We start from the raw sequence: 15603 nt of genomic DNA, 5'->3' as shown, positions 1-15603 counted from the left end.
AGAAAGCTTACCTTCTTCTGGTACCAAACTATAGCATCGGTTACTTTGGACGCCATTTATTCCACTGAATTCACACAGTCATTTTAGGCTGTTAACAGAAAAAGACAGAACTTTACTTCCACCTTTCCTACGAAGGCCAACATAGGAAATGTAAAAACATTCCCATTACCTGCCAAGCACTGAACAGCTATATTTACTTTACACCTTGCCTCCTTACTATTTTAGTAGGAGTTTGGTTTTTCTCCTCTAAGCAAACAAAAAAATAGAAATCTGCTGCTACAGGACATCAGAAACCTCAGTTTTCTCCGTCCTTCCCAATAAAAAACAGGTGGCACAGAGACAACCTGTTATTGTCTCACAAGAGCCTCACAAGAATTATATTACATGCAGCTTTTTTTTTTTTTTCCTGTTAAATTAAGCAACCTATAGTTATTACCACAGCACAGTATTCTGAAGTCCAGGAATAATTGTCTTATAAAATGTAAGAAAGTTTCATACAGGCTATTAGATATTTTTGAAGGGGGGAAAAAATCAGTGCTAGAGTTCTACTAATGATAAAATTAATACACTGATGAAAACAGTAGACTAAAATTAAGTCAAAAGGAGAAAAACAAGGAAGAGTGGTATGTTTGTTTTAACAGCAGCAAATAGCAGTAGTATTAGTTGATCTTTGATGTCACTGTTATTAGTTTCAATGTGGAAAAAAAACAACCTTTCAGCCTACATAAAACATTCCTACCTTGAAAACAAATTTTAAAAGTTTTTTCATGTGATTGCTCAGACAGTGTTAGTTCAGAAAAAAAGTAAGAATAAAGAAAATAAACACAAAAAGCCTTCAGATTTAGAATTACTGTCTTTCCACAAAATTGCAAACATTCCCTCATATTGGACATTCTGTAAAATCAAAGGAAAGTTTAGGTAAGAATTACAGAATCCTTTCCAGATATTTTATTATAATATGCAAATTCTTTCAGATATGAACGTATTATCATTAAAACCAAACTCAAATATTTCACAAATAGATTACTTCAGATATTAACAGATTAATAACAGCTAAACTATTTTAGTACCTATATTTCAAACTGTTAATTAAGACAGGAAGCAGACAGTGGAAGAAGAGAAGGAAGACGGAATTAAAAAAAAAACCTGTTAAAATATTTGCCAAAAAATCTGAATACTTTTTCTGAATACTTTTGTGTTTAATAATCTTCCATCTCATCGATTCCCTTTAAAAAAATATACGTATGTAACAAATATGCCATACTCAAGCCCAGTTTAAAAAAAAAAAAGTAAATGGGGCACACTACAAGTGACCTTTTAACATTAGTTGGTAAAAGCTTAAGTTTTCAGCTCCACCTAATATTCAGCATCCTTTCTATGTTTAGAAAAAGTTTAAGAATGTTATTTTCAAATAATTGCATCAAGTATTTGACATGCAAGGAAATTCCTATTTTATTCTGTAAATCCCTAACAAATTACGCGACAGGCTTTGAAAAAGTTAGTATAAGTAACTTCAAAATACTAAACAAGTTTTCCAAATGTAGTATCTGAATGATTCCAGGATAAACCACAATTGGTAAAAATCAACACAAGATGACCTTTTAAAAAAAAACTTCGCAAACACAGTTTCACAGAATCACAGGTGGCTGAGGTTGGAAGGGACCTCTGGAGGTTGCCCAGTCCAACCCCTCTGCTCAAGCAGGGCCTCCTAGACTGAGTTGCCCAGGCCCATGTCCAGATGGCTTTTGAACACATCCAAGGATGGAAACTCCACAGCCTCCCCGGGCAAACTGTGACAGTGCTCAGTCACCCTCACAGTAAGGGGGAAGTTCCCGCAGAGGGAACTTCCTATGCTTCAGTTCAGGCCCATTGCCTCTGGTCCTGTCACTGGGCACCACTGGAAAGAGCCTGGCTCTGTCCACGTTGCACCCTCCTTTCAGGGTGCAACGAGATTCCCCCGAAGCCTTCTCTTCTCTGGGCTGAAGAGTCACACTTCCCTCAGCCTTCCCTCAGAGGAGAGATACTCCAGCCCCTTCACCATCTTTGTGGCCTTTCGTTGGCCTCTCTCCAGTATGTCCATGTCTCTGGGGAGCCCAGAACGGGACCCAGCACTTCAGGTGTGGCCTCACCAGTGGAGAGGAGGAGGAGTGGTAGTTTAGCCCCCAAACACCAAACTATGCTTCAAGCATTCCTCAAAGATCAATCTCATGAAAAAAACAACGTGATTAAGGGGTATAATTCTGATAAAAATATCACACTTATCACAACGTTGTCAACATCAACAACAATATTGCACCTTATGGCTCTTCATTAAAAGGAAACAAGAATTATTAATCTGTAGGTCGTTTTTGTAGTAAAAGATTAAAGGTGATCTTCATTTTTAAAGCAAAGAGAAAGATATTTGTTCACATCATTTGCACAGATATGAAAGGCAAAGAAAAATACAATGTTCAACAGATAGTATGGAAACCAAAACTGTGCAATAGATTAAAATAAAAGTATCTTTATGAAATGTCTAAGCATTAGAATAACACTTGATGCTTTATTATACATTGTTCATCACCAAAAATTTTCATTTTTAAAAAAATAAAAGCAGAGATTAGATTATCTGATCGTAACAGCTGTTTGTATGAAAATCACAAATACTCCTCTACAAAGGCCCTATCAACACTCCCATCTTCCAAGGCATTGCTTGGAAAGAAAAGATTACCCTCTAAAAGACCCAGTTCTGCACTGACACCTGTTTATTCAATCTTCTCTGACTTGTGTATGGATGTACACAGTGCGTTACTTTAATGACACTGTATTTGTAAAAGTTTGGATATGTATCATACACAATATAGTATAAACCTTCAACAAATAGATTGATTTTATACCAGGTCCTGAGGATTGCTAAGAAACTAATGCCATACGTTTTCATGTTTCACAAAGCTTTTTCAAAAAAGAGAAATCAAATACCCAAAAGGAACTATATTTAAGATTTCTAACAGTGTAACTCCAATACACTTTATACAACTTCAGATAAAATTGCAACACAATAGAAAGAAATGTATCTAAGAGAGCTTAAACAGTTGTTGTCAAATTTCAGAAATATCAGGACACTGACTTTTGGTAAAACTGAGCAAACAAACACTACAATTTTTCCACTGTTGATAATACCATCATGTAAGTCACATCAAGTCAGTTAATGCTGGCAGCCATGGCTGTGTCAACATCTGTAATTGTTTCTGGCCTAGTTGTTTCTGATAATAGTAGCAGTTTTTCTAAGAGCAACTATCAGTTATTAGGTATTCATTGGCACAATAAATATAAGAATATTTGTCACATAAAGCATGGAGCCCAACAGAGACTTTGATATAACTTGGCATATTACACAGACTGGTTACCCTCCCTTCTCACCCATACAAAGCTTAAAATAGGATTTGCTTTTTTGTTTGAAAACCTGTTTAAGTAAACTTAAATTTAAAATAATTTGCTACACTGGACTATAGACCCAAAGCAACATAAAATCCTTAGCCACACATATTGTGACCTACATCACACGGTCACAGTGAAAGTAGTTCCACTGCTCAGGAGGTGCCAATGTAGGAAGGATGCCATACAGATTTTGATCACACTTGCACCCCTCGCCTTCCCCTCTTCTGTGAACTCATCCTGGAGAATCTTTAACTCCTCACTTCTCTTAAACCAATATCCCCTCTCACATAAAATACACCCTGCTTCCTACCACCATAACTACAGGATGAGAAAAAGGTTGGAGAAACTCATTTCTGGTAGTAAAGGACTAAATGTTGAACCTGCACAGAAGCCTTTCTCTCAACAGCTACATTAAATTCATATCTCTCTCTCTCTGAGGTCAACTATTTTTCAGGAAATCACCACTAACTTTTGAATCTAAGACTTCCAACTGTGTCAAATACGGCTAAAATTGGACAAGCCATTTTAAAGGCAGCAACCTTTTTTTTTTTGCAGTAGTTCTCCAATTCACTCAAAAATCCTTCACCTTGAGAAACAATTACATCACAAAACTATAAACCAAGTATAATGAAGTAGTTTTATTATTAATTTATTTGATTTCTATCAACAAACCTGTCATTTAGATTACCCATGGTTTTCCTATTTTCAAGAAACTCTCTACATTAAATCCTCTATAGACTCTATTTTGGTGGTGTTTAAAGCATATTTGCATGCACATTTCCATACACAAATGCAAAGATGATGCTTACAAAAGTAAATATGACAAAGTCATGGGATGGATGTCTCAAAAGACTTTAACAGAGTTTGGTGTGCCAAGTAAAAATACCTCTATGAGAAAATATCACGTGCTTCTTTCTTTAAGAGGTATACAATTTCTGAGACAGCACTGAAATGAAAGGTGAAAAGGTGCATATAATTATTTCTGGATAGTGTTTCTGCCTGCAGGGCCTGGGATTCGTCTGTGGTTTAGTTTTGTTTGGGGTTTTTTTTTTGAGACAGTATAATGAGTTTGATACACTTGGCCTGAAACTAACTTATCTGGATGAGAAATGGATGGTAACAATTCAAGGCATTTAAGCTGCAGTCCTGGCCCTGCCTCTGCATCTGCCCCCAGCTCACTGAACACCTACACGGGAGACTACATACAGCAACAATTTCAGAACTCTGCATATTCACTACAAGTTAATATGTTATTCAGCTGACAATTTGCATTGATATTGGTCCTGAAGTCAGACTGTACAAGCTGGGCTCTGAGGGACACCAAATGGGTAAAGTGAACAAATCAAACTAGCTGATACACATCCACAAGCACAACAGAGCACTGCCTACGCTTCTGCCTTCCTCTTCTCCCGTCCTCTCTGGATCTAGACATTTGTTTCATGTTCTGCATCGAATTCCTGCATCTGGGACAGGGACCAGCTTTTGCACTCAGTGGTATGATGTCCTGTGCAGAGCAACTACAGCAAGATTAACTTAACTAGTTGGAGACTTAAGAGCAACACAAAAAAACAGTCCCAGCTTCAGAGATTAGACAGAACACCCAAATATAAAAGCTTGACCGTAACACCTCTGTGACATTCAACATTCAAACTCAGTTAATACTATGAATAACATGCCACATTTTTTGATCAAAACTTCATTACTTCCTTAAAACTAAAAATAGATGACTACGTGGTTTTGGTGATCCCCATTCATCAGTGAGGTTTCTTAGTTATTTCTTTTCCATTTCAGAGCAGAATCATATTCTATTTTAAATAAGTACACACTACACCTTGCAATTAAATGAGCAGTTTTTCGAAAGCCACAGAAATCTATATTTAGATGTCTTCAGGTAGTTAAATGCTCATTCAAGCATTGCAGTACTTATTGTGTAAGACAGGATTACCCACTACACTACAGAGATTTAAATAAATTCAAAGTAAGTATATTTAAAAATTTTACTCATATCCACAGGGTTTTGGCAACCCAAGTCAGACAAAAATACATATATTTCTAAATTACAATCTACAGAAAATAAAATCTAAAAAAGGCAAAAAAATGACAATTTTTGGAAGAACATACAAGTCTAAGCAGTGTCAACTAGCAAAAGGACATAATTAAAAATATAACACAAGCAAGGAAGCCTAGGCAAATAGTTGCTTTCCTTGCCTGTAAACACTGTGAATCACTAAGGATTTCAAGGAACCTGTTTCCTTTGTAACAATCCTAGCCTGAATGGTCAGGATACCGTCCAGCTGTTGAGTCAAGCCTTGAATATCTTTCTCAACTCATTATGATCACAATGAAGTTGGCGTGTTCACTAGACATCATTAGGAGTAAAACTGCAGAGCTGTGGTATTTGTCTCAAATGTGTTTTTTTTAAATGTCATCGATTTGTATTACCTTCAGAAGAACTTCTCTTAGCAGCAAATTAAAGGCAGTTTTAAAAAAGTTACTGCATAAAGCCATGAGAATACTAGAACTTGGTTTCAACTGCTTTCCACAATACAACTATTTTACCATTATGTTAGATCCTCCATATTACAGTTTCACAATCACAGACATAATTTCACTAAGATTTCATGGTATGAAGAGTAAGAAGAGAAAATGAATCAGAATAGTAAAGCCTATGGCCTGAACTACTCATTTTGTAGCAACATTTGTATCACACAAACTCACTTAAAAGTAAACATTATACCTGGTGATGCAATGCACAGCTAGGAAACAACTTTAATGAGGAAAAAAACCCTCCCTTTCCAGGTTCAACATCAAAATATAAGTTAACATTATCATCAAATTGTTGTCATTATTTGAAATTTTAAGTTAATTTTAAATGAGCCCAATAAACAGCTTAGTCATATTAGGCATCCGCTGTTGACTAAGAAGCTGCTTCTGCCATGATGAAACCACCCCACACAGGTATCAATGTAATGCAGAAACTTAACAGGAGTCATCCTTCCTACACTCAAATCCATGGGATTTCTGACACTGACACCAAGAACCCTTGAAGCAGTGCTTCAAAAGACACATTCCCTTCATGCGCATTACAAATAAACCATTAAGCCTACATTTCCTCTTTTAAAAGGAACATCAAATACTATATAATGCACTCAGTGTTCTGTTTAAGTACTTTATCTATGCATCGCTGTTCTCAAAACGGCATTTCAGAATTGCAAATTGTATACAAGCAAACAAGAAACTTGTCACTCCCAGGCTCACACCTTTCAGTGGAAGTTTTATCACGTTCCTTTCAGCTAGCCTTAACAAAATCTGAAGCAGCTAAAGGGAAGGAAGAAAAAAAAATAAATTTAAAAATCAGACACTGCTAACTTAAGGACCCTATCCAGCAGCCAGCTTGAAAAGTACTCCTGCTGCCATGCCAGCCAAGGGCCCCCAAGTTGATGCCTTGCAATCCGAGATCATGACAGTTTGTAAATACAAAGGAATTAACATACTTGCTTTCCCAAAGGAACGGCATGATAGTTTGTAAATAAAAGGAATTATCATACTTGCTTTCCCCAAAGAACACCAACTCTGATAAATTTGGATACCAGCATTCCTAAGACTGCTCATGAAAGAGAATGAATTTTCAAACTTTGTTCTTCACTCTATCCCAAAAAAAAAAAACCCCAAAATACCCAAAAAAACAATCAACCCAAAAAAACTAGTGAAAAAAACATTGACTATCCCTAGATACTCGTTTGGGGAGTTTTGCTGTTTGTTTGAGGAGTTTATGAGGCCAACAACAGCAACAATAAAATATGAATCAGACCCTATGCTGGCTGCTGTGTATCAAGCCCTGTTCATTATGAACACAGATGTACCAAACATGACGTATCATGACACATACAGGCATTTGGCGGCATGTCCATACCTGTCTGTGCCCCCAGTAAGATGTCAGTTAGTGAAAAACAAATTCTGTCTTGAGCCTCTTATTTTGCCCACAGACCACGATATCTGATCCCATTTCTGCCACTGCATATTTATTCTTCCTTATAAGCTCACGCCCTTTATCACTTGCCATCCCAAGCAGGAAGCTCTCACAGCTGCAGCTGCGGCACAGAGCGTGCAGCGAGAATCAGTTTTCAAAGTCTGATGTGAATTAGGCTCAACTTAACCATCTTGACTTCCACAGTAAAAATGCCAGTATCTGAAGGACAGACCAGCAAGGAAGTACCACAGAAATAACTGTCTCCCAAGGAATACTTGTTTTGCCAGTGAATTACACAACTGTCTGAAATCGCAGCAAAATGTTGAGTATCAGGATTTCTGAGATTTATTTCAGGTTCTGGGAAAAGAACATTGTGTGCAGTTGTTGCAACTTCTGTAGCCATTTCTGGAATCTATGCCCTCAGCCTTAAGGTCTGTGCAAATTTCCTAATTTTGTAACATAATTGGTTTCTGTTCACTACTCCATTTGAAGGGAGCTGTGAAAAATCTGATAGTTACCTTACTTGTAAAAATAGGGGGGAAGGACTCTGTACTGAGAAGTCCAGGATTCTACACCTTTCATAATTTACACCTGACTCTGCTGCAGTGTTTATTAATTATCAAAAAGCTCCTAATATTTAAACATATTCTACTGTTTAATGAAGTGGAAAAAATTCAAGTCCTTCGTATCTTCTATAAGAGATGATAGTTACAAAATTCCTGTCAACCCAAACGCAGAATTGCTGCTAGCATGCTAGACCTAGCCAAGACATTTCTGAAAATGCTGCAACTTTAAAAAAATTAGGTAAAACCTGGTCAATCTCAAGTTCTGCTCTTTTTAATTCCTCGGTTTTGTACTGAATACTACACACATACATACATATCCCATTAAACATATTTACAATTTTATAATGAGAAATCCCCGAAATGTTGTTTGTATACATCTGCTCTTAGAATTGTAACAACTTTATTATGGAACAGAATTTCTATAAATACTATGTTTTTCATTTATATATACATTCTTCTTAACAAACAATCAAAAAAATCCCCAAACCCAAAGATAGTGGTCAATGCTCCTTTTCTCCTCCTTGTGATGCTAAACACAACGGTAATTTCCTGCAATAATATATCTTGCTCACTGAAAATACTGACTTGGTGTTTAGGAAGACGTGTTTATCTGTCACCAGGCAATGCACAGCAGAGTTGCGGCTGCTCGATGAGTACAGTCAGGAAGTTGAAAACCACTCCTAAATGACCAAGTTTGCATCATGTTCTACAAATAGTTATCCAGCAAGTTTTTGAAGCAGCTGAGGCATGAGAAGTGGCTAAGCTATCAGAGAGAGCTGCAGTCTCTTATAACAGCCACTGCTCTGTAGGAACATGGTAGCAAATGCTGAGCCTATATTTTTTAAAATGTCTCTGGAGGGATCCAAACAAGGAACTGCAGGGTAACAAGCCTTACACGTGTATCTGGCAAGCTCCTCAAAACAATCATTAAAAATAGAACACCATTATACCTGAAAGACTATCTGATAGGGTCTAATCAGCAGTTTCTGCAAAGGAAGATCATGTCTTAGTCTATCAGCATTTCTGAACATGTCAAACTAACTGATAAACAAGAGCAAGTGATAAAACATATGTGGACTTTCCAAGAGCCTTTGGAAGGATGTCAAAGACTTCTAAATAGACTGCTGTTTGTGAAAAGCAAACATTGCCACAGATCAAAAACCAGCCAGAAAATTGAACAAAATTTTGAGGTCAACATCCTCCATTGCAATAGGCTAACTGGATAATAAAGATTAATAGCAGCATCCAGTGTAAATAAAATGGCCTACTGCCTGCTCAGGTGCCTAGCAGCTCCTTGGATCGCACACAGCTGGGCTGCCAGCTCTCCCATTCAGTGTCAGTCCAAGGCAAAGGGCACACAAATCCTAGGGAGGCTCATCTGGGACCCCCCATTCTCCTCCACATAGAAGCATCCTAATCCCAAAACTAAAATCAGACTAAATCTTCCTAGTCTGCTTTCTTTATGTTACTCTAGATTTCACACACTCAAACTCCCTGTAGTGATAAAGGCAGACATTCGGGATCTCAGTCAGTACACACATGCCTTTGGCGGCTAGCTCTTTTCAGAGGTTTGACATTCAAGCCACTCAGGATGAATGCACCAGAAATCATGACTTCCAACTTTCTAAGTACTCTAACCATTAGACCTTTATGAGAAAGACCAACACTCATCATGCCACTGCTTCATCAGGCGCTGACAGCAAATGTTAGCTTACAAATAAATAGAGATGCCCTACATTCCTGCTTGTTCCCAGAGCTCTTAAGAGAGAACTTTCAGCAGAAGAAATCACTCACTAAAGACACATGAGGTCCACGCAGAGCCAATGGAGAAGGTGAGGGTGGCCTAGCAAGCTTCACAACTGTTTTAACCACTCTAAACCAGAATCACCACAGCCCACACTCTTCCTCAGTCACCAGCTTCCATCACCCTTTTTACTAGCATTGGAGCCCTTCATCCAGGAGACGGCTTCAAGGATCCAACTACCATTAACAAGTAAATGAGCAGTTTTTACCTGAATTAGCTCCACAGATCTATGGACCGCAGAGTAAGACAAGCGCTAATGCCATTGCCAGTAGTGAGGCAGCTCTGACCAAAGCCAACCTGAACACTCCACAAGCCTCCACCCACAAGCCTCCAGAAGTACCATTAACAGAGTTAATCTGGACTAATTAACACTGTTTACCTCTCCTCCTCCCCTATTTAGACTAGAGTTTTTATGAAGTACTGCCTAAATTAAGTCCTTAACTGGTGTGAACTGAGCCCTGCCATATGATTCCAAACCTCGAGCTTCTGCAAATAGGTCCAGCAGTGCTCACTATATTTTTTTTTATATATCAGAGAAGAAAACCTGAAGTAGTAACAATACCATATTAGAATTAATCTAACATTAGCAAAGCTTAAGAAGATGGATCAACTTTAACAGTGAATAAGTAACATAAACAGAATTTAGTATCAATAATGCAAATGATATCTATAAGGGGGGGAGGACTGAACTACGTACACCACACAAAGCTTTAAAATCAGGTATCTCAAATTCAGAAAGGAAATTTGGCAGCTCAGTGAGCTCTTCCATTCGATATCCTATAGTCCTGAGAGTACGCAGACACCTGAATAAAAGAGGAATGAGAAGGAAAACACTGCAGTACAGCTCTGTTGATCAGCTGTGCAATCCTACCTGAAATGCATGTATTTTATTTGAAGAACATTAAAATAGCGGGGAAGGGTGGAGGTGTTCTAAGAAACGCTATAAATTATTAACAACTTGAAAGACTGTCCTGTTGAGACAGGCAAGTATGAACAGAAAAGTAAGGAATTATAAATTAATTGAGACTTTAAAAAATATACAGAAAATACAGTCAAGAAATGAACAGCTTCCAATAATACTGGGAACATCATTCATTAACTAAGCTTAGAGGATAGCACAGCCAAACTTTTAACAGAGAAATATTATATTACAACACATAATTAGACTGTTAAACTCAGTACCACAGGAAGTCACTGAAGCCAAGATTGTACTCAGATTCAAAAAAGAAAGCAGCTATTTAAACACACAATAATAAGAAAAAAAATAAACACACAGCTGAGGGAATCCATGACCCGGGATGCAAGAAAATGTGCAGAGAGATCACTGGGCTGTATTTGGCCACACAAACTCTCCACCTAACCCAGCCCCACAACAGTGAGTAACAAATACGAAGGAAAGTGTATGAGCAACATGGTAAGTATAGAACAAACTGTCCCTTAAGACAGCTGAACACGAAGAGTGTTTAGCTGCCAGGCTGGCATCTGCACCTAACCCCCAAAAGCATCTGGCGCTGGCCAACTTCCAAAATGCAAGGCTTGCATGTCTTCATATTTGACGCTATATTGCTTTAATTTCTTCTCCCTCTTTGCAATTGTATTTTATTTTTTAAGAACAAGAACCATGAATGTATTTGCAATTTGCAATCCAATGCTTGGATTCATTCCAGGAAACCATCTAGTCTCTCTGGAGTACATCTACCAAGACCACCTCAAATGAACAAAGAATTAAATGCTGAACACTATATGTCTCACTTAAAGAGTATTCCCAGCAGAAGCGAATTTGGAAAAAATCCTTTTTGCACATTTAAATTAAGAAACAAGAAAACAGCTCTAAGAGCTCTTCAATATCCTCCCCTCAACTGAAAAAAAAACCCAAACCACAAACATAAGCTATATTTCCAGACTTCTTGACAATGTAATGGGTATCGCTACATATGTATACATGTTTGCTCTAACTTTGAAGCTGGCCCTGCTTTGAGGTGGGGTTGGACCAGATAAATGACTTCCAGTGTCCCCTTTCAACCTAAATTATTCTTTGATTACATGTAGAGTGTACGCAAATGCTACACAGCAATACATTATAACCCTAATTACTAGTAACTCTTTTCTCCCCTGTAGGCAATTTATTAATCTCTTGTATTCTCCTTACAAATTTGAATATAATTTCTCCAAGCAGTTAACCATTTCCTCTGTACCCAGCAAGACGGACCTTTATGAATAACACCACAGTAAAACTCAAGAGAGGAAACACGGTATTTAAAGCTTTCAAAGTCTTTTATTTTTCACACCACTATGTATCTTAGAGCAAGTAGCGGTCAACTGTCCTTGAACAGTCAGAAGGAGCCGTACCTCCGACAGAGGTATCCCACAAGAGTTTTATTTTACTTCATTAACCACAAAAACATTACAGAAAAAAAAAAGGCCTACCTTGTTCTGTGGGCAGAAACAATTAAGTCTGTCTGTTTTTACCAGTGTACCATGGCTCCCTATTGTCCTTCCCACCTCACCCAACGCTTTTTTTTCCTGCCCTCCACCCATATTACCAACTGCCCCAGCTATTTGGCTGGGCTGGTAGCAGTATGCACCACGATGGCTCAGAGCTGGCCAGCAGTCAGTTGCTCTCTTTCTGAGGAAAGAAGGGACTCAATTATCACTGCCTTTCTTTGGGTGGGAATGTTAATTTGGGTCCAAAATAAATATAAAGTTATAAAAGTTATAAAACTTTCGACAGGTACTTTTTGACAAATTTTTATAAATTGGTCACTGCGTGAGTACTCAATGTCTTTCAGTTGCCATTGAATTTGGTTTTGTCATCTGACTGACTGAAGAAGTTACTCAAACAGCAGAAGACAAACGAAGAAAGTAGCTGTAAAAGCTCTGTGTCCTTAGTAAGCCTAGCTAAAAATTCACATAAACTGTTGGGTGATGAATCTGTAGAGCACACTGTTTATTAGGAAAAGAACTTCCTCACAGACAAAAAAAAAAAACAACCCTCTGACTGTCATCACTCTCACTCACAGGGGTCCTGAGAAAAGGAAAAGAAATGATGTTTTGATTTTGTTAACAAAACTTCTACTATAAACAAGTAGAACATACAATATTTAGAAAAGCCTGGGAAGACAGTATATGTAACTTTGGAGAACTGGGAAAGAAATAATGTCCACTGCTTTCCAGTGACCCCTGCCAGCTGTGACAGGAACGGCATTGTTCAACTCCAAGCGCCACTCCTTGAGCCCTTGGCTACCCGGTTAACTGCCTCAAATAACGCTCACTGGAAGACTTTTTATGCACCTATGCCTCCCTTCTCATACTGCATCAATACTGTTTCCTGTTTCAAAGCCCACAGAATTTTGAGTTCTCCCAGAATTCTCACCAATATTAGGCAGCTATGGATACAGCCAGGACCAACTTTTTGAGACAAGCTGAGCTAACTCTGCTTTGGGAGAAATCCAATACTACCGGAACACTTGACATGCTCCTTGGTGTTCCCAACAATTACTGACAATTTATTTGTATGTCACATTCCACACAACACAAGAGGAAAAAATTCTACTACAAGCATTGAATCAAACTCACTAGGTTTCCAAATTCTTTTTCAGATGACTCAGGCTCCTGTTTTATCCTTTATAATATTTATATCCAGAATAAAAACATACATTGGCAGCAAAACATAGCAACAGAAAATTCAACTGCACAAACATTCCACTTCAAACGAGGATCAGGATCTTAAACACACCGGTTCCAAGTACTGCTCTCAACCTTCGCCTTCAGAAGTGAAAATTGTTTGCAAAATTTTGTAGAGCTCTGAGGAAATAAAAAAAGTCAAAACTGACAGAAGTACAATATGTGTACATACATGCGTTCATAAACACCTTACTGGAACAAAAATAAGACTTCTGAGAAAAGGATTATCCTTTCCAGGGAGTTACAAATAAAGAAGCAAATCAAAGAAGATCAGCAAAACCTTCAGAGCTACAGAAATAGCCAAATACATACACCTATTTATAACCCAGAGATTTATTCACAGAACACTTTTAGCCTCTAAATCCAGGAAAACAAAAACATCTCATGCCAAGCGCTAATGTATATAGCAGAAATATATCCTTCTGCCACTTAGTGACCATTTTAAGCGCAGCTAAAGATACTAGGATTCATTTACTAGGATTAACAGGTTATTTCAAGTGATGGACTTCTCCCTGATAAAACAGATACCACCACGTGTTTAACAGCATCAACAGGAAGATAGAAGCAGACAAATTACTGATGACACACTGTATTTAGTCTCATTGCTATTAGAGAACTCGTGTGTCAAAATCATAAAACCAGATGTATTTTCTGTAGGAATGTTTCATCACAAAGAATTTCAGAGCATTAATTAAAGTTCTTTCAACAAGTCACATTTTCCAATTAATTACTTTTTCCTGGTAATTATATGACAGATGGATAAGGCACTGGCAAATTTGGAACAAAATGCAAGACTCAGCAGCATTACTTTTCAAGTGACCAGTAACATGTAAAAGCAGTAAAAGACAAAACACCAAGTATAGAGCTTGAGAATATGGACTTTTTGTCGCTGAATCTGATACACCTGATCCACATGCACTCAGGGAGTGCGTATGAAAAACAAAAGACACAAATACCTGGATAGTTCTACTACTGAGTGATCGTTTTCCTCCACTGCTCTCTCCTTTGTTTCTCACAGAAAAGACAGCAAATAAAACACTTAGCAGGGAAACGAACGTGACAGAAGAAATTTTAACAGAGAGGAAGTAGCCTAACAAATTGAAAAGTAAGGACAATACGTGAGGTGTAGACAGGTTGTCATTGGGTTAGAGTGGAAATGAGAAAAAAATGGGATAAGGAATGAGCACCAAAAGAAGAGGAAGGTGTGTAAAACACAAGGAGGAGACGAGGTCAGAGATGAAGGTGAAGATGCTGAAATGCAGGACCTTGAAAGGAAAAGGAGGGGAAAAAAAAAAAAAGAAAGAAGTCCTATCACCTGACAGAGGCGTTAAAGCAGCTCGAGATGCATTAAGGCAACTTACCAAGGAAAAGATGCATTACAGAAGTCAGATTTAGCCAGTCGGAATAACGCGTACGGCAACGGCTCGAGCCTCGGACCGTAAACTCAGCGACGGGAGGCCAACAAGCCCGGTCGCCGGAGGCTCATCAGGGACGGCCGGAGCCGTAACACGGCCTGGCGGGAAGGGCCCCCCGCAGCGTGGGGGAGGGCAGCGGCGGTAGCTCCCGCCTGAGGGGGACCTCGGAGGCCACGAGCCTGTGGGCCTCCCCCGGCCAGGCTTCACACCGGGGAAACGCGGCGGCGGGCGGCAAGAGCGGGTCCGCCGCCGGTCCGCCGCTGCGGCCCGCCGGCGATGCGCCTACTGCCGGGCAACCCCCAGCCCTGTCACCCCTCATGGAGCCGGTCGCCCCTCACCGAGCCGGTCGGCCCCTTACCCCGAGCCGCGCCTAGAACTTGCCGCCCCCTCCCCCTTCCCTTCTCCTCCTCATCCTCCTTGTCCCCCGTTGACCGAGGCGAGTCCCGACCTTACCGGTCACCCGGTGCCGCGGCGGGGCCAGCGCAGACAACGAAGCGGCGAGGGGAGCGCGAGACGGCGAGGAGGCGGGCGCGCGCGAGTCAACAGCTGAGGTGGGGGGGGGGCGGGGGGAAGTAAGGGGCGGGGGGGCAGCGCGCGCCCGAGCGGCGGCGGCAGCAACAGCGCGCCACCCGAGACGGCGCGCGCGCCGCCGCCGAGGCGGGGGGCGGGGCCCGCCGCTGGGCGGGGCGGTAACCAATAGCACCCCCCCCCCCCGCCTGCGAGGCGTGACTGGCGGCGACACTGTCC

At 39.7% G+C, this 15603-nt stretch overlaps 1 protein-coding gene across 3 annotated transcripts in view; it reads right to left on the bottom strand.

The window, feature by feature from the left end:
• LOC134510340 (protein PHTF2) overlaps window positions 1-15603 on the bottom strand; it is a 138279-nt gene that overhangs the window by 55685 nt on the left and 66991 nt on the right. For 2 of the 3 annotated variants that reach the window (XM_063323517.1, XM_063323518.1), the window contains exons 1-2: window positions 15310-15419; window positions 12-88 (exon numbers count right to left, since the gene is read on the bottom strand). The exons of the other annotated variant lie outside the window; for it this stretch is intronic. In XM_063323517.1, coding sequence (XP_063179587.1) covers window positions 12-56 — 45 coding nt within the window. In that variant the 5' untranslated portion in view covers window positions 57-88; window positions 15310-15419. Of the gene's footprint in view, window positions 1-11; window positions 89-15309; window positions 15420-15603 lie in introns of those variants that run through there. 3 annotated transcript variants of the gene reach the window in all.

Source organism: Chroicocephalus ridibundus, chromosome 1, assembly GCF_963924245.1.
Source record: "Chroicocephalus ridibundus chromosome 1, bChrRid1.1, whole genome shotgun sequence".
In the NCBI taxonomy this organism is placed as follows: Eukaryota; Metazoa; Chordata; class Aves; order Charadriiformes; family Laridae; genus Chroicocephalus; species Chroicocephalus ridibundus.
This window is presented reverse-complemented; position numbering and strand designations above follow the sequence as displayed.